We start from the raw sequence: 22,828 nt of genomic DNA, 5'->3' as shown, positions 1-22,828 counted from the left end.
GGGCAGCTTACCGCCGGCCCGCTAATGAACAGTGACAGCCAGGCTGGCTGCTGCCCTGCCCTCTGGTTCCCCCTGCTCTGTGGCAGACCTGCGGAGGCCGCAGCATACCAATGCATTGTGCTCCAGCTCTGCACCCTGTTGTAGCTTGCTCCCCGTGCTCAGAATAACACTGCAGTGGGCCTTATTAGTGACTATGTTGGAGATATCAACAAAAAGTTCCTGAACTTGATGTGTACACACAGCACATGGAGGGATGGGGCTTGGATACAGCAAGACACTGCTGTGTGGAGTGCCTCTACTGACCCATATAATTAAACATATTGCAGTCACTATACCTTATAACCTGCATATACACTCTTCTTCTGTATCAAAGCTCCCCAGTAGCAGAGACTTAGAAGATCATTTGAGGATTACAGAGCTAGGGAATGTGCTATAGATTTTCTTGGTGGCAGCTTTTAGTTTTATTTAGCCGGAATTGCAGGATTTCTTTGCCCTGAGAAAGTTCCAGTAAAGATGCTCAGCTGAAGCCAAGAGCCTCTAGTCTACAGCATTGACTGTTATGAACCTGACGTCCAGTGAAGATGGCCAGCTGAAGCCAAGAGATTTCAAGATTTTTACGTACGCACGTGTGAAATCTTTATGCTGTAGGCTCCGTTACAGACAAGGTGCAGTAGGTATATAGGTGCAAAATCACAGCAAACACAATCACAGCAGCGACAATAGGGCAATATAGTTAACTAGTAAGGCAGTTGTGGCAACACTAAAATACGAAGGGTAATAAATAGTAAGGGTATTAAATATTAAATAGGATGAGATGGAATGTATATTAAAAAAAATGTCCAGGTGTGCAGGGAGGTGTGCAAATGTCAATAATCCGGGTTTGTTGAGGGTTTATTTATTGAAGAGTCTCGTAGCCTGCAGAAAGAAACTGTCCCACAAGCGGCTTGTGCGTATCTTCTCCCTGAGGGCAACAGGCAGAACAGGCTGTTGTGCGGGTGGGTCGTGTCCTTGATGATCTTCCGGGACCTCCTGAGGCACCGCTGACAGTACAGTTCCTGCAGTTTTGGCAGCTCACATCCTGTCACTTGCTGGGCCGCGCGCCTCACCCTTCTCAGCGCCTTGCGGTCCATGGTGGTACAGTTCCCGTACCAGCCTCTAGTCTACAGCCTTGACTGTTATGAACCTGACGTCCAGTAATAATGGTCAGCTGAAGCCAAGAGCCTCTAGTCTACAGCCTTGACTGTTATGAACCTGACGTGCTACATATGCTGCTCTCTAGAACAAAATTCTGATTAGAACAAGCGTAAATCAAAGATGTCACCAGACAGTCATAGGTGTATTTTTGAGTCAAGTGCATTTAAAGGGTAACTAAACCCTAAAACACATTTCCCCCCAGCTTTAAACCAATGTATATTATATTATATTATATTATATTATATTATATTATATTATATGGCTTTTGAGTAGTGTTGGTGAAGGATTCTGTTCAAAATCTCTACATTTGAGACTAAACTGTAAGAATTCTACACACTGTATCATTTTCATGCAGTGAGAGTGCCCTCTAGGGTTTAAAACCCACTTTTGCAGTTGTGTCTGCCCTTTGGCTGATTTTGGTTCTGATGACATCACCAAGAACCCCGTTCCCACCCATAGTCAGTGTAATCCCCAAGTGGGGTCCTGTCACTCCTGACCAAATGTCAGTATTTGACGAGTTGACAGTGAGTGTGTTGATATACTGGGGGCTTATAGTTCCCCTTTCATGTTGATGTCTAGTTGCTTGAAATCAAAGGGAGCAGGTTTCTCTGAGCAAATGGAACACAGCCTTAAGCTCCTTACACATCGGGAGCGTTTTTTTCGTGCGATTAATTCGCACGTCAATAATATTTTCCAACGGCGAAGTTTCGCTGAGCGTTATTGCGGTGTTTATTTTTTCGAACCACGGTTGATTTTTCAGAAATTCGCTTCCGACGTGTACACATCTGTGGCTGTGATTGACAGGTGGGGGAAAAATCGCATCGCAATTTCGTGCCGTATATTCGCATCACTCTTGATGTGTAAGGACCTTTAGGCCGTGTGTCCATATAGCTTCTTTTTCAGACAGTTAAACGCTGGAACTACGCTGGGAAGCGCTGATCCCAGCGCACAATATGCAATCAAGCAGATTGAAAATAAAGTTAGGAAGCTAGCTTGATAGCTAACAGCTCACAAGCTAGCAACACACGTTCTGTGATAAAAGCTCAACACTCACCAGAAATATTAAGTGTCTAGCCAATCTGCTCCCACAATTGAGCCTTTCTGTCTCTGTTGTGATAGTTCTTCCACAATTAGTTGCCTGAAAAGGAGCACCCAACACCAACTTTCTGAAAAGTTACAATATTTTCAGCTGGAAGCGCTGGGAGCCGGCGCACAAAACAGTCGGAGCGCTCTGAAAATAGACGCTGGGCTCAGCACACTTTCTCTAGACGGCCGTATGTGCCCGCATACGCTCTCTCCTCATTGTAAAGAACTGAAAAAAGACGATGGGGCTTTGGAAAATAAACTATATGGACACACGGCCTTAGCTCTCCAAACCTTTCAGCTGCTGAGGGAGTCCCCCGCCGTATGTCATCATAAACTGAGACTTCAGCCTGAGGTGACAACAGAGGGAGAGGGAGGGAGTGTTTTTTCCAACATTCAACTATGTCCCTGGAATGATAGCTGTGAGGGAGTGTAGGGAAGATTATTTAATCTGTATCTTCCTTGGTTTTGTCTCCTCCTTCTGTCATAATTGAGAAATCTGCATTTGGATTTCTACTTGTTTGCCATCAGGCCCTGATGAGATTATCAGGCAACTTCCATGTAAACGAATGCTGTTGTGCTTCTCTCTTCTCTCTCACCTTCTGAAATGCAGATACACCCAAGAACCTTTTAATGATGCTCTCAACAGTTGATTCCATACACAGAACATCAAGAGAATGTAATGTCCTTATCATTTACAATGTGTTGTTTGGATGCCTCAAGTATCTACAACACTGAATAGGGGTGTGTAAAGAAAAGATGACAAGAACGGCCCTCATGTGTGTTGAGCTGTACGGTGGGTGTACGGAGTACGGTGGCGCAGTCGACAGGGTACGGGGGCGCAGTCGGTAGCGCTGTCGCCTCACAGCTAGAAGGTCCTGAGTTCGATTCTCGCCTGGGACGCTGTGGGCGCTGGAGTTGTGACCCCCCCATATCTTCAGTGCCTACTGCCCAGGTGGGCTATCTCATCGAAAGGGCCTTTCTGTGTGGAGTTTGCATGTTTTCCCCGTACCCTCCAGGGGGTTCCTCCGTACATAACCCCCCACTAAAAACATGCAGAAGACCGTCATCCGACCAGTGACGACAACATTTGAAGTTGGTCCAATGATGGGTCAAATGCAGAGGACATATTTCACCGGCCACCGTCAGCATGAGTGTGTGTAGTGGCCGCATGCATGTGTTGTAGTGTTCGTGTGACAATAAAAGACGGGCTTCCGTCTGAAATCGTGTTTTTTTTTTTATAGCATCGTTTGCATTTCTTTTGATTTGATGCTAGACAGTATAGTCTTTAGACGGTGGACTGCATCCAACTTTTTGTCCAGCAGTCCAGAGTGTTTTTTGTTGTTTTCAGGAGAGTAGGCGAAGAATCAGAGGCAGGGCCAACAGAATAGCGGCGGGTCAACATCTGAACCTGTGCCCTTGTTTGGTGTTATGCAATTGCATTATGACTGTGTTATCAGCTCCACACGCCGAAAGCTGCTGAACCCAGACTGACTCCTCGGAAACAGTCTTACTTGTAGAAAGAGTCTTCTAGCAACAAGCTCACAACCACCACCAGGGTTCACCCTGCATCACAACAACCACCAGGGTTCATCCTGCAGCACGCACAACAACCACCAGGGTTCACCCTGCATCACAACAACCACCAGGGTTCATCCTGCAGCATGCACAACAACCACCAGGGTTCACCCTGCAGCACAACAACCACCAGGATTCACCCTGCAGCACAACAACCACCAGGGTGCATCCTGCAGCACAACAACCACCAGGGTGCATCCTGCAGCACAACAACTACCAGGGTTCACCCTGCAGCACAACAACTACCAGGGTTCATCCTGCAGCACAACAACTACCAGGGTTCATCCTGCAGCACAACAACTACCAGGATTCACCCTGCAGCACAACAACTACCAGGGTTCACCCTGCAGCACAACAACCACCAGGGTTCACCCTGCAGCACAACAACCACCAGGGTTCACCCTGCAGCACAACAACCACCAGGGTGCATCCTGCAGCACAACAACCACCAGGGTTCATCCTGCAGCACAACAACCACCAGGGTTCACCCTGCAGCACAACAACCACCAGGGTGCATCCTGCAGCACAACAACCACCAGGGTGCATCCTGCAGCACAACAACCACCAGGGTTCACCCTGCAGCACAACAACCACCAGGATTCACCCTGCAGCACAACAACTACCAGGGTTCACCCTGCAGCACAACAACCACCAGGGTTCACCCTGCAGCACAACAACCACCAGGGTGCATCCTGCAGCACAACAACCACCAGGGTTCATCCTGCAGCACAACAACCACCAGGGTGCATCCTGCAGCACAACAACCACCAGGGTTCACCCTGCAGCACCACAACCACCAGGATTCACCCTGCAGCACAACAACCACCAGGGTTCATCCTGCAGCACAACAACCACCAGGGTTCATCCTGCAGCACAACAACCACCAGGGTGCATCCTGCAGCACAACAACCACCAGGGTTCACCCTGCAGCACCACAACCACCAGGATTCACCCTGCAGCACAACAACCACCAGGGTTCACCCTGCAGCACAACAACCACCAGGGTTCACCCTGCAGCACAACAACCACCAGGGTTCACCCTGCAGCACAACAACCACCAGGGTTCATCCTGCAGCACAACAACCACCAGGGTTCATCCTGCAGCACAACAACCACCAGGGTTCACCCTGCAGCACAACAACCACCAGGGTTCATCCTGCAGCACAACAACCACCAGGGTTCACCCTGCAGCACAACAACCACCAGGGTTCACCCTGCAGCACAACAACCACCAGGATTCACCCTGCAGCACAACAACTACCAGGGTTCACCCTGCAGCACAACAACCACCAGGGTTCACCCTGCAGCACAACAACCACCAGGGTGCATCCTGCAGCACAACAACCACCAGGGTTCATCCTGCAGCACAACAACCACCAGGGTGCATCCTGCAGCACAACAACCACCAGGGTTCACCCTGCAGCACCACAACCACCAGGATTCACCCTGCAGCACAACAACCACCAGGGTTCATCCTGCAGCACAACAACCACCAGGGTTCATCCTGCAGCACAACAACCACCAGGGTGCATCCTGCAGCACAACAACCACCAGGGTTCACCCTGCAGCACCACAACCACCAGGATTCACCCTGCAGCACAACAACCACCAGGGTTCACCCTGCAGCACAACAACCACCAGGGTTCACCCTGCAGCACAACAACCACCAGGGTTCACCCTGCAGCACAACAACCACCAGGGTTCATCCTGCAGCACAACAACCACCAGGGTTCACCCTGCAGCACAACAACCACCAGGGTTCATCCTGCAGCACAACAACCACCAGGGTGCATCCTGCAGCACAACAACCACCAGGGTTCACCCTGCAGCACAACAACCACCAGGGTTCATCCTGCAGCACAACAACCACCAGGGTTCACCCTGCAGCACAACAACCACCAGGGTTCACCCTGCAGCACAACAACTACCAGGGTTCACCCTGCAGCACAACAACCACCAGGGTTCACCCTGCAGCACAACAACTACCAGGGTTCATCCTGCAGCACAACACCACCACAACAACCACCAGGGTTCACCCTGGAGCAGAGCCTCTAAGGGGCATGTGTTACGGTGCACATGGTCAAAGAAAAGGAGACGCTGCATGGCCAATGCTCTTTAAAGAGATACTCATCACTTTTTCCACTTTTTTCTGCTGAAAATCAATATATATTGGAAATTAGATGTGTTCTTGAGGAATGCAGGTCAAAGTCTTGACATTTACTGTAAATCTGAGTAATTCCTCATCTCTTCTCACATATCTATGCAGTTCCATACAATCCAAAAAGGCAAAAAAGCCAGCTGTAGACTCACATTTCCCTCTCTTTCTATTGGCAGAGCTCTTGATCAGTGACGTAGCTTGATCAGTGACGTCACCAAACCCAGCCCGCCCATCTCTCGTGCCTAGGCCCCCCCCCCAGCCAAAGTTTATAAAAGTGCCTGCACACCACGCTGGGCCTATGGAGTGTGGAGAATTGTTGAATAGAGAGAGAGAGAGAGAGATTTGTGGAGCATTTTGATTAGAGTGCATAGTGTAAATTGTAGTTGTGTGTTTATAGTATTTAGTAGTTTAGCTTTAGTTTTAGAGTACGTCAGATAGCCTAGGTTGTGTTTGTTTGTAAAAAATAAAATAAAATAGGGTTTAGTGGCCAGGGACAGGTTAGGGATAGTCATGGGTAGAAAGTGTTGTGTTCCCGGGTGCAAAAGCTACACCGGTGTTCAGTGCATCAGTTTCCCAGAGACTCGGACATCAGGGTGGAATGGCTGCGACAACTGGGCCTAGCAGATCCACTGCCTCCAGAGGGTGTTTGGCTGCAATCCTGCATTCCCCCCCGGATAGTTTCTCTAACCCACTCCCCCAGGGGCAGTGCCAGTGTCACGGCCAGTAGCAATAAGTCTGGCTTCGACATGGAAACTGTTAAAGTCATAGTCTGAACCGCAGGAAAATGACAAAGGAGAAGTTTGATGTTTGATGTGGCTTCATGAAATTCTACCTGAGACATCCAACCTAACGTGAAGAACAACTTTGCTGGGGAAGTGTCAAAGCTTCGCAGTGAATGTGTTCACATCTTATAGACCCGTCACAACAAGTGAATGAAACAGTACGTGCTGTGACATCACTTAAATGTGGATGACAGTTATTTGATCCATCCTGTAGTTTTTCTAATACTTTTAGACATTGATTCTGCCATTCCAGTTTTTCTTGTACAGTAAATACAGCACATTATTTATCACTATGAGACTCGATAAGTATTTTGTTTCTTTGCTCAGACAGGCTCCCATTGATTGTTCCAGTCGCCTCCTTTCAGGCCAATCTTTTTCACCGCTGATTGCAGTGTATGGACCTAATCAAAGAATGTGATTCATTCATTCATTCAGTGAAGCAGCCATGGCTCCAGAGCAGCCTTCCCCACTTCCTTTCATTGATTTTGAATAAAAAGCAAAAATCAAGCAACCAATGATTGCAATTATCATTGCATGCCAGGGCAGCAGCACTTCTCACAGTGACAGGTACCAGGCTTTCTGGGTCAACATCCAACAGTTCCAACCATCATAGCGGGTAAAATTAGTCTCCCCTAATTTAAAGTTTTTAGGAAAACTAGGTTCCTCTCTGGAGCCGGAATAGCCAATCAGCCGGCCTCTTTACCTGGGAGACTTAATTCCAGGTGAAAGGTTGAGGGGGAAGAGATCAAGGCACCAGCAAGGTTCTGCTCTCTGGAGGCTTGATAGGCTGCTACAAAAGCCCCAGACTGATTGTGCGAGAGGAGCTGGGTGTTGTGCATTCCCTCCCCTCCGTACAGCCACTGGTCCTGATGAAAGAATGACCCCTGCTGGTGGTTCCACACTCTCCATGGCAGCTCGTGTGCTTAGTCACTTCTTTACCAGCTTAGAGGTTCCATTACTCCCATCGAAGGGAAAAGCAGATGTCTTCAATTAAACGCCACATCTTCTGTTTTCAGCCAACGGCGAATTTCCCCCGGTGGTCACGAGCACGACGAGACTGCCGCTCAGGCCGACCAATCAGAACATCAAGACCACCACCCCATCCAATGGGAGCCCTTCGGCGGACCACCCCACCCGAGACGATGGTAAGTTTGTGAGGGAGCGGTCCGGCAGGAGTGAGAGAGTGTGTGAAAGCACAGGACATGCTCAGATGTGTAAGGTGGATGCGAGGATATGGATTTATACACACATCACAGCATATTCTCCCCTAAGATGATTTAGGCTCTCTGTCCGCTGTATCTGTCTCTCCCTCTGTCTCTGTGTCTGTCTCTATCTCTCTCTGCTGTATATGTCTCTCCCTCTGTCTCTCTCTGCTGTATATGTCTCTCCCTCTATCTCTCTCTGCTGTATATGTCTCTCCCTCTATCTCTCTCTGCTGTATATGTCTCTCCCTCTACTGTATCTCTCTCTGCTGTATATGTCTCTCCCTCTGTCTCTCTCTGCTGTATATGTCTCTCCCTCTATCTCTCTCTGCTGTATATGTCTCTCCCTCTATCTCTCTCTGCTGTATATGTCTCTCCCTCTATCTCTCTCTGCTGTATATGTCTCTCCCTCTATCTCTCTCTGCTGTATATGTCTCTCCCTCTATCTCTCTCTGCTGTATCTGTCTCTCCCTCTTTCTCTGTGTCTGTCTCTATCTCTCTCTGCTGTATCTGTCTCTCCCTCTTTCTCTGTGTCTGTCTCTATCTCTCTCTGCTGTATCTGTCTCTCCCTCTGTCTCTGTGTCTGTCTCTATCTCTCTCTGCTGTATCTGTCCTGCCCTCCTCCCACTACTTCCCACTGCCCTCAAATTAAAAGCACAGACATACACACACACACACACACACACACACACACACACACACACACACACACACACGCATGAACGATTCACAATTACTCAGCCCGTGCTGTGGGTGGCACGACGCACGGGCTGCAACAAAGTCAGTGTGCCACCTACTGGTGCTGTGCGCCTCTGCAGCCGAGCGAGGCCTGGGAGATCTCCTTTGGCATTAAATGGAGCGGGACGGGCAGTTTTGAAGTGTAAAATCCTCCAATTTGTCTCCTGAGAATGTCAATGGAGCCGGTTACGCAGGCTTGACATTCCACCTCGCAGTCTCTCCCTTCGCCGCCACAAAAGCGTAAAGACAAGCATAGCTTCAGTTTCCATATTTAAAGTCATAAGTTGGAGCTAGTTTCATATCGCACCCCACGCCGAGACGCATTTCCTCACCTCATTGCTTTGAAGTTCGATCCGTGTGCTACAGTAGATTTGTCGAAGCTCTCCCTGTGAAAGATTTGTCCCACTTACATTTGAAGCCCTTTGTATGGAAATTATATTTTGCCTCTAAACTTCTAAACTACTAGATATTGCACTACTGGAGTACTGTACACATACAGAACATTATCTTAGTTTCTGTGCGCTTTGCAGCCACACTGTTTTCCCGTCCAAACACTGGTCCAGACAGTGTTCCCACACTCAAGTTTCACATAATTGAATTCATCAGTATCTTGTTTACTCTCCCAGGCAGCAAAACAAGGCTTTTATGAAATCCATACGCTGTTAATGCGCCAACAAATCCATTTTGTTAGGTAGTGGCTCAACCCTCCATGTGAGGCTGGTTAGGCCGCGGCGCATCACACCCGCACGTTTTTTGTTGTCACAATTTGTTTTAATCATTATTTTTTACCCTCACGGTCAGACAGAATTTGCCATGCCTGGAGAGAGAAGGGGCTGGTTTCCATCCAAGACCTGTACATTGATGGCCAATTTGCATCCTTTGATCTTTTAAAGAGGAAATTTGAGTTGCCGCAAACACATTTTTACAGATACATACAAATTAAACATTACGTCCGATCTAAGATTCGTGACTGTGAGGTTCTCCCAGATGAACATGCTATTTAACATGCTATTTTCTATCAGTTTTGTTAAGTTTTGTCCAGGCATCTTATTTCTAGATTTGTATCTCTGTTCGATGGCTGCATCATGGCCCGCACTGAGAGGATTAGAGAGGCATGGCAGGAGGAAGTTGGTGTTGAGGTATCTGAAGTCATATGGGACAGGAGTATATCTGTGGTCCAGCTCTGCTCAATTAACAGCAGGCACCAGCTCATTCAATTTAAAGTTGCTCACCGTCTTCATTATTCCAAACATAAGTTGCACAGGATCTACCCTTCTGTCTCACCATTATGTGATAGGTGTCAGGTGTCAGATGGAACACTGTCCCATGCTTTTTGGTTTTGCCCTTTGCTCTCCGGATTCTGGGCCAAAATATTTGATTGGAACTCTAAGGCCTATAAAATAACCCTTCAGCCAGAGGCGGAACTCGCCATCTTCGGCTGCTCGGAATCCTCACTGCTCCTCCCTACAGCTGTGCAACAGTCTCTGACGCTGAGGACGACTGTCGCCAAGAGACTAATTCTGAAGGAGTGGAAGTCTCCCTCTCCTTCCTTTCGGCTGTGGCTAACGGACATGGTCTCAGTTGTGTGTAACTGCGTATGGAGAGACTGAGGTTCCTGAGGACCAACTCACTTAAGAAATTTTCCACGATCTGGGACCCGTTTCTGGCCTACTTTGATGGATTTCTGTCTCAGTCCACCGATCAAAAACCTGGACAGCCCGGCTTGAGTCGGGGTTGAGTCGTGCTAGTTTTGGTCCCTGCTTTGTTGAGGTTCCAGCCGGTACCATACGGTGACGTGAAAACACTGCAGACGACTGATTGGTCAGGCAGAATCGTGTTTACTGTATCTACTGTCAATGCTGGATACCAGTTTAGTGGGGATTACCTTCTCTTCTGTTATTTCCATCATCGTCTTTTGTGTTGCTGCCTTCGGCTCTGGTGAAATAAAATCGATCTCCTTGCTCAGCTTTAACATGACAGTGGTTTTCAATTGTTTTGAGAGAGAAAAAGTCTGCTCCTCGGGAAGCCCTTTGTAGTTGTGTGTAACGTCAGCTCCGCTAGGCCGGAGGCGGGGGTGTAGTGAAGCTGCGGTCTTGCCTGGTGAGTTGCCACCGGGGTAGTGGCTTCCCTTCTCCCCGTAGCGTAACCCCGTAGCGTAACCCCCGTCCCCCAGTGCAAGTATGTAAATAACAACAAATTGTTATCCATTCTCCTGGCCAATTGTCACATTTGCCCATGTAGGTCATTTAGAGGCACCAGTATTTCATAACCAGTTTAAAAGTTCCGTGTATGGATTTCATTTTAACGTTATACATCATAGCCTACTTGGGCTATGGGCGGAGGGCAGATATGTGGTCGCTATGACGACCAGGTGTGGGCGGAGGCGAGTAAACTTGCTATGGAAGCAAAGTCTATATCAAGTAGAGACGAGTAAGACCAGGTCGAGTAGAGCTGTACTGTGGAGGATGTGGTGGAAATGAGCCGATAGACCCCTTGCATGTGTGATCCCATTCACAACATCTCTTATAAGCACATCACGCTGCTGGTACCACCACACTGTGGTGTTGGTACATCGATGCTGCTGGCAGCACCACACTGTGGTGTTGGTACATCACGCTGCTGGTAGCACCACACTGTGGTGTTGGTACATTGATGCTGCTGGCAGCACCACACTGTGGTGTTGGTACATTGATGCTGCTGGTAGCACCACACTGTGGTGTTGGTACATCACGCTGCTGGTAGCACCACACTGTGGTGTTGGTACATTGATGCTGCTGGCAGCACCACACTGTGGTGTTGGTACATTGATGCTGCTGGTAGCACCACACTGTGGTGTTGGTACATCACGCTGCTGGTAGCACCACACTGTGGTGTTGGTACATCACGCTGCTGGTAGCACCACACTGTGGTGTTGGTACATCACGCTGCTGGTAGCACCACACTGTGGTGTTGGTACATCACGCTGCTGGTAGCACCACACTGTGGTGTTGGTACATTGATGCTGCTGGCAGCACCACACTGTGGTGTTGGTACATTGATGCTGCTGGCAGCACCACACTGTGGTGTTGGTACATCGATGCTGCTGGCAGCACCACACTGTGGTGTTGGTACATTGATGCTGCTGGCAGCACCACACTGTGGTGTTGGTACATCGATGCTGCTGGCAGCACCACACTGTGGTGTTGGTACATCGATGCTGCTGGCAGCACCACACTGTGGTGTTGGTACATTGATGCTGCTGGTAGCACCACACTGTGGTGTTGGTACATTGATGCTGCTGGTAGCACCACACTGTGGTGTTGGTACATTGATGCTGCTGGCAGCATCTCACTGTGGTGTTGGTACATTGATGCTGCTGGCAGCACCTCACTGTGGTGTTGGTACATTGATGCTGCTGGTAGCACCTCACTGTGGTGTTGGTACATTGATGCTGCTGGTAGCACCTCACTGTGGTGTTGGTACATTGATGCTGCTGGTAGCACCTCACTGTGGTGTTGGTACATTGATGCTGCTGGTAGCATCTCACTGTGGTGTTGGTACATTGATGCTGCTGGCAGCACCACACTGTGGTGTTGGTACATTGATGCTGCTGGCAGCACCTCACTGTGGTGTTGGTACATTGATGCTGCTGGCAGCACCACACTGTGGTGTTGGTACATTGATGATACTCTATGTAGGTTTTTGCTTTTTCCTGTGTATGAGCCTGTTTTTGTTTTCATGTTCTGTTTTCATGTTCTGAAAACTGCAAAATAAAATATAAAACAAAATTAAAGGTGCTAAATACAAAGTAGGCAGTCGACCAGGATCTTCTCAGCAAGGACAGCGCCCCCCAAAAAAGGCAATTTTTATGTGCTTACATTACATAATACTCAGTATGGTTTCAATGAAGCCAGTTGGCTTAAATCTCCTCAGTGAAAGATAGGACTTTGAGATCACACTGCTCTCGCCCTTGTGATTATCATAGATATTAACTTGGGGGGAGTTGAACTTGAACTTATACGTCGGCCATTTCAAAGACGGCCTCGCCGGGCGTCTCTCCTCGCCTTCTGATTTCAAAGATGGCCTCGCCGAGCGTCTCTCCTCTGATCTGAGCTGATGTTTTGACGTGTGCGGGGGCTCTCCTCGCCTTCTGGAGCTGATGTTTTGACGTGTGCGGGGGCTCTCCTCGCCTTCTGGAGCTGATGGTTTGACGTGTGCGACGGCTCTCCTGACCTTCTGGAGCTGATGTTTTGACGTGTGCGGGGGCTCTCCTGACCTTCTGGAGCTGATGTTTTGACGTGTGCGGGGGCTCTCCTGACCTTCTGGAGCTGATGTTTTGACGTGTGCGGGGGCTCTCCTGACCTTCTGGAGCTGATGGTTTGATGTGTGCGGGGTCTCTCCTCGCTTTCTGGAGCTGATGGTTTGACGTGTGCGGGGTCTCTCCTCGCCTTCTGGAGCTGATGGTTTGACGTGTGCGGGGTCTCTCCTCGCCTTCTGGAGCTGATGGTTTGACGTGTGCGGGGGCTCTCCTCGCCTTCTGGAGCTGATGGTTTGATGTGTGCGGGGGCTCTCCTGGCCTTCTGGAGCTGAGGGTTTGACGTGTGCGGGGGCTCTCCTCGCCTTCTGCAGCTGATGGTTTGACGTGTGCGGGGGCTCTCCTCGCCTTCTGGAGCTGAGGGTTTGACGTGTGCGGGGGCTCTCCTCGCCTTCTGGAGCTGAGGGTTTGACGTGTGCGGGGGCTCTCCTCGCCTTCTGGAGCTGAGGGTTTGACGTGTGCGGGGGCTTTCCTCGCCTTCTGGAGCTGAGGGTTTGACGTGTGCGGGGTCTCTCCTCGCCTTCTGGAGCTGAGGGTTTGACGTGTGCGGGGGCTCTCCTCGCCTTCTGGAGCTGAGGGTTTGACGTGTGCGGGGTCTCTCCTCGCCTTCTGGAGCTGAGGGTTTGACGTGTGCGGGGGCTCTCCTCGCCTTCTGGAGCTGAGGGTTTGACGTGTGCGGGGTCTCTCCTCGCCTTCTGGAGCTGAGGGTTTGACGTGTGCGGGGGCTCTCCTGACCTTCTGGAGCTGATGGTTTGACGTGTGCGGGGGCTCTCCTCGCCTTCTGGAGCTGATGGTTTGACGTGTGCGGGGGCAGGACGTCACTCCAACACGGCTCCCCTGTTCGCCCGACATGCTCCATGATTAACCCCGCCCCACTTCAACATCACTTGTCTCCGTTCCCTCTCTCCTCTTTCCTTTTTGGACCTTCTCTCCTTGATTCTTTTCCACCTATCTCATGTTCTTTCTCCTCATCTGGATTGATTCCGGCTATTGTATCAGCAGACACTTGTATTTCTCACTGCTGTATTGAGAGCAGCCCCACTGCACGGGTCCACCACGGCCTCTCAGTGCTGACTCATCACTTGCTTTGGGGGAGAAGTGAGGAAGTGGACCTTCCCTCTCTGTCTGTCATTACCTCTCCTGATGGGAACGGAACATGCTGCTAACATCAAAATGAGCTCCGGGCTTGTTTTTCTCTGCATGTGTGTGATTGACCGAGATCAGAGGTTCTCTTTAAAGAAGATACAACATTGATACACAATATTCTCACATATGTACATACGTATGTCTCAGTGACGCTTCCTCTGCCACCATGTGACAAAATATCAACATATTAACCACTTTACTGAAAAGTGATACAAGCAAGAGTGGAGAAGCATGCCCTTCTTTGAGAACAGAAAAACAGCACATTTATTTTTCACAACATGTTCTTTCACACACAGGCCCACGCAAGTTCCAGCCCAATAATAGACCTCAACAAATATCCAGGTTCTTTTTGGCGTAGATGAAAACTGGCATCCAATCCAAGACAGAAGGGAGCGATGATTGAAGCAATCCGATTGGCTCTTGAAAGTAATTGACGGCAGATGCTGGTCCCTAATGCTGCATGCAGAGTTGAGCGTCGGCCATTACGTGCTCGCTAATTAGCGGAACAGCGGAGAGGCGTCTCCATGCTTGATTGTCTACTTGTTGGTAAACATTGGCCCGCGGCAGTCAGTCAGTTAGCTAGCTTTTGTGACGGTGTGTTTTGGAAGAGGAACATCAGTCACCAAGACAGACATGAGACCCGATAACGAGCCAAACAGAGTAGATTGTTGTAATTAATTGGACGTGTGCGCTCCATAAAGTTTGCATTGAGCTCACCGGCTCATGGCATGCCAGCCATGATGCCTCTTTCTAAAGGGCGGCCCAAGGCGTCAAAGCGGATACATGCTAAGAGAGTGAAGTAGCCTAAAGGAGGAGGAGCCTACACATCAGTCTATTCTCTCTGTGTTCTAAGTCTGTGTAATTGCCCTTTAAACTGCCCTTAACTTCCACTTTGATAAATGTATAATAGATCCAAAATCCATTTAATGGGACAAAAAAAGCAAGTTAGGCCCAATGTATTGATTTAGCTTTTATCAGACAGGCTCTTCACAAAGTGCTTCATGGTAAAGAGCTCAAATATCTACAAACTAGAGACAAAAACAAGAACAAGGACATAACAAAAGATCTGGAGCTGTGTGTGTGTGTGTGTGTGTGTGTGTGTGTGTGTGTGTGTGTGTGTGTGTGTGTGTGTATGTGTGCGTGCGCGTGTGTGTATGCATACGCGTCTACAAAGGTATTGTGTCAACATTCAACATCACTCTTCACGGGAACCATTGCTCGGTCATGGTTGGACACAATACCATTACTGTAGAAGACAATACCTTTTTTTATTTTTTCCACTTTATCTCCCATTTCTCCCCAATTGTACTTGGCCAATTCCCACTGCTTCCTCAGCGACGAGTTTCACCGGCAGGATGTAGCGCGTGCGAGGATCACGCTATTCCCCTCAGTTCCTCTCCCCCCCGGAACAGGCATCTCGACCGACCAGAAGAGGCACTAGCGCAGGGACCATGACTCATACCCCACCAGCTTCCCACATGGCCAATTGTGCCTGGAGGTGGAGGAACAAGCTGGAAGTATTGCTGCCAGGAATAGAGAGGCAAAGTGACCACCTACTTCCTGCTTCAGCACTGTACCAGAGATTTTCATCCACCATTTATTTCCCCATAGACATTTCGTAAAATGCTTATAAAAATAGTTGTACTTGTTCCAACCAAACGGTTCAGATATATTTAGAAACAGGAGAGACCACATACCATTTCACTTGGACCAATATTATATATTTTTTCGATGTTTTTTAAAGTTCTAGTCCCAGTGAAATGTTCTATGGTCTCTCCCGATTCTAAATATAGCTGAACCGTTTGGTTTGACGAAGTAAAACTATTTTTATAAGCATTTTACGAAATGTCTATGGGAAAATAAATGGCGGATAAAAATCTCTGGTGCAGTGCTGAAGCAGGAAGTAGGCGGTCACTTTGCCTCTCTATTGAACTCAGGTCTCCAGAAGTACCGGGGTGGTAGGCGAATGCTTTTACCTCTATACTACCCAGACGCCCCCTTAAACCATACTTGGTGCACTGGAACTTTTGCCTGTATTGATATTGCTACTGCAGACAGGAAAGGTGGGGAAAGAGAGAGGATGACATGCAGCAAAGGATACGGGTCGGATTTGAATGCGGGTCGGCCACGTGAACGACTAAGCCTTTGTGGTACGCATTCTACCACCTGGTACCTGCTACCTGCTACCTGGTACCTGGTACCTGGTACGCCCCAGTGCACTGGAGATAGCTGCTGATTTCTCTCTCTCATTAGACATGTCTGGTACACTACATATCTACTGTATCTAGTCTAGTGGATGAAAGCTTGCCCCTCCTTTTGATGGAAACCTCTGTTTGTTATCATGATGGCCGGTGGCAAAGCTCACAGGAGAAGAGCCTTACAGTATATAATAGGTGGTCAGGCAAAGAGTCAGTTTCCCCTGGGATGTTTGTGCTTATACCTGTGTGTGTGTGTGTGTGTGTGTGTGTGTGTGTCTGTGTGTGTGTGTGTGTGTGTGTGTGTGTGTGTGTGTGTGTGTGTGCGTGCGTGCGCGCTGCAGGTCAGAAGGGGCTGCCTTGTTGTGTGCACAGTTCTTCTCAGCAGATTGATAGAGCTCTGCAGGGTGTATATTGTGTTTATGTTAGCTCTACAGGGTGTATATTGTGTTTCTGTTAGCTCTGCAGGGTGTATATTGTGTTTATGTTAGCTCTACAGGGTGTATATTGTGTTTCTGTTAGCTCTGCAGGGTGTATATTGTGTTTATGTTAGCTCTGCAGGGTGTATATTGTGTTTATGTTAGCTCTGCAGGGTGTATATTGTGTTTCTGTTAGCTCTGCAGGGTGTATATTGTGTTTCTGTTAGCTCTGCAGGGTGTATATTGTGTTTATGTTAGCTCTGCAGGGTGTATATTGTGTTTCTGTTAGCTCTACAGGGTGTATATTGTGTTTCTGTTAGCTCTGCAGGGTGTATATTGTGTTTATGTTAGCTCTGCAGGGTGCATATTGTGTTTATGTTAGCTCTGAATGGTGTATATTGTGTTTATGTTAGCTCTGCAGGGTGTATATTGTGTTTATGTTAGCTCTGCAGGGTGTATATTGTGTTTATGTTAGCTCTGCAGGGTGTATATTGTGTTTATGTTCGCTCTGCAGGGTGCATATTGTGTTTATGTTAGCTCTGCATGGTGTATATTGTGTTTATGTTAGCTCTGCAGGGTGTATATTGTGTTTATGTTAGCTCTGCAGGGTGTATATTGTGTTTATGTTAGCTCTGCAGGGTGTATATTGTGTTTATGTTAGCTCTGCAGGGTGTATATTGTGTTTATGTTAGCTCTGCAGGGTGTATATTGTGTTTATGTTAGCTCTGCAGGGTGTATATTGTGTTTATGTTAGCTCTACAGGGTGTATATTGTGTTTATGTTAGCTCTGCAGGGTGTATATTGTGTTTATGTTAGCTCTGCAGGGTGTATATTGTGTTTATGTTAGCTCTGCAGGGTGTATATTGTGTTTATGTTAGCTCTACAGGGTGTATATTGTGTTTATGTTAGCTCTACAGGGTGTATATTGTGTTTATGTTAGCTCTGCAGGGTGTATATTGTGTTTATGTTAGCTCTGCAGGGTGTATATTGTGTTTATGTTAGCTCTACAGGGTGTATATTGTGTTTATGCTAGCTCTGCAGGGTGTATATTGTGTTTATGTTAGCCGTGCAGGGTGTATATTGTGTTTATGTTAGCTCTACAGGGTGTATATTGTGTTTATGTTAGCTTTGCAGGGTGTATATTGTGTTTATGTTAGCTCTGCAGGGTGTATATTGTGTTTATGTTAGCTCTGCAGGGTGTATATTGTGTTTATGTTAGCTCTGCAGGGTGTATATTGTGTTTATGTTAGCTCTGCAGGGTGTATATTGTGTTTATGTTAGCTCTGCAGGGTGTATATTGTGTTTATGTTAGCTCTACAGGGTGTATATTGTGTTTATGTTAGCTCTGCAGGGTGTATATTGTGTTTATGTTAGCTCTGCAGGGTGTATATTGTGTTTATGTTAGCTCTGCAGGGTGTATATTGTGTTTATGTTAGCTCTACAGGGTGTATATTGTGTTTATGTTAGCTCTACAGGGTGTATATTGTGTTTATGCTAGCTCTGCAGGGTGTATATTGTGTTTATGTTAGCCGTGCAGGGTGTATATTGTGTTTATGTTAGCTCTACAGGGTGTATATTGTGTTTGTTAGCTCTGCAGGGTGTATATTGTGTTTATGTTAGCTTTGCAGGGTGTATATTGTGTTTATGTTAGCTCTGCAGGGTGTATATTGTGTTTATGTTAGCTCTGCAGGGTGTATATTGTGTTTATGTTAGCTCTACAGGGTGTATATTGTGTTTATGTTAGCTCTGCAGGGTGTATATTGTGTTTATGTTAGCTCTGCAGGGTGTATATTGTGTTTATGTTAGCTCTGCAGGGTGTATATTGTGTTTATGTTAGCTCTACAGGGTGTATATTGTGTTTATGTTAGCTCTACAGGGTGTATATTGTGTTTATGCTAGCTCTGCAGGGTGTATATTGTGTTTATGTTAGCCGTGCAGGGTGTATATTGTGTTTATGTTAGCTCTACAGGGTGTATATTGTGTTTATGTTAGCTTTGCAGGGTGTATATTGTGTTTATGTTAGCTCTGCAGGGTGTATATTGTGTTTATGTTAGCTCTGCAGGTTGTATATTGTGTTTATGTTAGCTCTACAGGGTGTATATTGTGTTTATGTTAGCTCTGCAGGGTGTATATTGTGTTTATGTTAGCTCTGCAGGGTGTATATTGTGTTTATGTTAGCTCTGCAGGGTGTATATTGTGTTTATGTTAGCTCTGCAGGGTGTATATTGTGTTTATGTTAGCTCTACAGGGTGTATATTGTGTTTATGTTAGCTCTGCAGGGTGTATATTGTGTTTATGTTAGCTCTGCAGGGTGTATATTGTGTTTATGTTAGCTCTACAGGGTGTATATTGTGTTTATGTTAGCTCTACAGGGTGTATATTGTGTTTATGCTAGCTCTGCAGGGTGTATATTGTGTTTATGTTAGCCGTGCAGGGTGTATATTGTGTTTATGTTAGCTCTACAGGGTGTATATTGTGTTTGTTAGCTCTGCAGGGTGTATATTGTGTTTATGTTAGCTTTGCAGGGTGTATATTGTGTTTATGTTAGCTCTGCAGGGTGTATATTGTGTTTATGTTAGCTCTGCAGGGTGTATATTGTGTTTATGTTAGCTCTACAGGGTGTATATTGTGTTTATGTTAGCTCTGCAGGGTGTATATTGTGTTTATGTTAGCTCTGCAGGGTGTATATTGTGTTTATGTTAGCTCTGCAGGGTGTATATTGTGTTTATGTTAGCTCTGCAGGGTGTATATTGTGTTTATGTTAGCTCTGCAGGGTGTATATTGTGTTTATGTTAGCTCTGCAGGGTGTATATTGTGTTTATGTTAGCTCTGCAGGGTGTATATTGTGTTTATGTTAGCTCTACAGGGTGTATATTGTGTTTATGTTAGCTCTGCCGACTGCCTAATTGACGTGTGTGCATAAGAGATCACTCATATTGATGGAGCAGTGAGATCGATCAGGTGACCTGAGGCATGAAACTGCTTTCAACTAGGAGAGAAAGCAGAGAGGAATCTCATGTTTGTTATAGCGCCACCTACAGCGCCGATGTAAATATAATAAGTGTGTGACCTGTGTAACAAAGATGGTCAAAATGCCTTTATTCAATCCAAATCCCACATGGTACATTGTGTTTTATTTCCTCCACCTCCACCCCATCACATCCCCCTCTTCACATTAGCACGACCTGCATTGCTTATGGATTGTCATCTTGGGGTAACACATTGATTACAGAAAGATTGATGTTTTAGCACCATTTGGCTTCAGAGGCTTTTCTATTCCAGTGATGGATTGCTCTCCAGGAATCTTTGGCTCTTTTACCTTGTTTGGTGTTGAACATCAACATACTTGAGGGATCCATTTACTCCAGCTGGATGGAGGCCAGACAGGACTCCAGTCTCCCCCACTTTTCCGGCAGGTGTGGAGGTGTGAGAACCCGCCACCGGAATACTGATGCTGGCTCAGTGACCAGGCGCCCTTGGACGAAACCAATCATGAGGATTGGACGATCCGTGATTAGCAGTCCTTAAAGCAGTTATGAGGAACATTTAAAGGACGGCTTTCCTGTGGGGAATATGAATATATATTAAATCTCACGCCCCTAAGGTTTTCGAATCCGTTGAAATTTTTGAAATTGGTTGTTCACTGCCAGAGATATCAACCGAAATCCACTCTGTGTGTGTGTGTGTGGGGGGGGGGTGGTGGAGGGGAGGGGCGGGTGCGGGGACCCGAAATCCTACATTTCCCACAATGCACTGGGCTCGCGTGGCCTTCGTTTCCACGCCCACCCCTCAGGCATTTGGCTGATATCAAACTCCAGTAGGTGGCGGTAATGCACATATATGCTTGCCAACCGCCATAAAAGTCAAAGAAGAAGAAGAAGGCTTCGACATAAAAACATTTAGTAGAACAAGAAAAAATCAAAAATAAAATTGCCTCCAAATTGCACCAAATTTAAACCGAAGTATATATGTCGGGAGATGTCTTCATAAAAAAAAATCATGCATTTTAAGGCATTTTCCAAGGAGTTACGCGCATCTGATGTTGTAGCTATTTCATGTAAAAATGTGTAAAAACGGGTACATTGCTCAGCGTTGATTTCATTACTTCAACGCACCTACTACTAGATGTAAAATTTGACTAGCTTTCCAATGCCGCCAGTCCCGTGTCTGTCCGTGCTTCCCTTCCCAAGATATGGTCTCTTTTCAAGGAGCTATGGGAAGCTAATATTAGCTACCATAGGCTAGGCGGTGGAAAAAGATGGCTGCCTTTTGTTTTTCTTCAAGACCTCTGAAGGGGCGTGGAGGACCTCTAGAGGCGGGACCATTGCGGCACAGGCCCACAACACTGTAGTTCATAGGTGCTCGACTTCCGCAAGGCTGGACTTGTCGCCCCGACGCGTTTTGCGTCAGAGCGTCATGGAAATAATGTGAGAGATGGTTGATATCTCTGGCAGTGAACAACCAATTTCAAAAATTTAAACGGATTCGAAAACCTTAGGGGCGTGATATTTAATATATATTCATATTCCCCACGGGAAAGCCGTCCTTTAACTGGTTATGAAACATTCTAAATGTAATACTGATGCCTCACATCTTACCTACATCAGCAAAGGAGACACAGATTTCTCTGTGTGTGTGTGTGTGTGTGTTTACTTGTGTATATAAAATTGACAAGTGGGCAATCTCTGTCTGTTAAAATGTTTGTCCCACTTATGTCATAGGAGGCATTGTGACGTCACTGACATCTTGGGGATTCACAAAATGCTCAGCTTTGGGAGTTTCATAAGCCATTCAAACTTAAAGCTTATTTTTAAATGTCTGCATGGCCACGCTCCTTCCTCTTTTAATGATTACGTTGTAAGACACCAGCAGACCAGTAGAATGAACACACGGGCTTCTACAAACGGAGACTGTCGTGTCTGAGAGGTCAAGGGACCCCTTTGAAATAGTTTTCCCTCGCCAAAATGTAACCTATGTTTGGAGCGTTATTTAGCCCCTTTAGCAACAAGCTAGCATGTTATGCTTGGACCGATGCCTTAGGTCTTCTAGTTTCTTCTGATAACAGGATCTCCACTGTAGCTTTAGAAATGACCCTGCTACAGCCATTTGATTGCCTGTGAAAATCAGGAGTGTTGGCAGACCACTCACAGCCCACCTGCAGCACCTCCACTCATTGACGCACATTATGCCAACCGATGCATTTACCTAGTCGACTAATCGACGTGTCGGGGACAGCCCTAATGCATATATATACAGTATATATATACATACACACACACACACACACACACATATACATACATACATACATACATTTTTATGCCCCTGCTCAGTTCCGGGCGCACGTCCATCCTGTGTCGCGTCCGTGTGGAACTGGTTGTAATTTATGTTCTGGCCGGGCGAACAGTACCGCGTTTATCCACAGGTGCCACTACAATCAACACAAAATGAAAGTTCCTCGTAGCTGTTTTAAAGGCTCAGTAGTCCAATACTAGCAATCATCCCGACCGGCACTGACAAGTATAGGCACTGACAAGTATAGGCACTGACAGCCACAGGCAGTGTCTGGTGTGCTGGTGAGTCACGCTTCTGAGACTTGTCTCTCGCATCGTCCCTCCTCTCTCTCCCATATCCTGTCACATCCTAATCAGCAGACTATAATGGAGCAGAAACAATGACAGTCCCACAAGTATCTCATCACAAACAGCATCATCACAATCACACAACGCCAGTGGGCTTTATGACGGCAATCTAACGCCAACCAAAGCCATCGTGTGACTTGCTCCGTGGCGGTAATGACTTTGACTTTAACCGCTGTTTGACTTGATCTAATCAACCCTGATCTGAAACCACTGATAACAAGTTGTAGCACGTTCAATTTTTACAAATTACAGCCGCAGAGGGAGAGAGGGAGATGCGTCGCCTCCTGACATCTCTGTGCTCGCAGGCCTTAAATCAGGATTTAGCACCTCGGCGTTTAGTCCTTCCACGTCCATCTGACAAGACTAATCTTCTGCTAATTGCAGCGAAAAGAAGTCC

The 22,828-nt window shown here is 47.1% G+C and overlaps 1 protein-coding gene across 1 annotated transcript in view; it reads left to right on the top strand.

Moving 5' to 3' along the window:
- The window catches only part of alk (ALK receptor tyrosine kinase), a gene marked incomplete at both ends in the record, with an annotated part of 658,401 nt that overhangs the window by 563,424 nt on the left and 72,149 nt on the right, over nucleotides 1-22,828 (top strand). Inside the window, one exon of the mRNA XM_083632425.1 lies at nucleotides 7,812-7,940. Coding sequence (XP_083488551.1) covers nucleotides 7,812-7,940 — 129 coding nt within the window. The remainder of the gene's footprint in view (nucleotides 1-7,811; nucleotides 7,941-22,828) is intronic.

The sequence above is a fragment of the Poromitra crassiceps genome, assembly GCF_964638095.1.
Source record: "Poromitra crassiceps genome assembly, chromosome: 3".
NCBI lineage: Eukaryota > Metazoa > Chordata > Actinopteri > Beryciformes > Melamphaidae > Poromitra > Poromitra crassiceps.
This window is presented reverse-complemented; position numbering and strand designations above follow the sequence as displayed.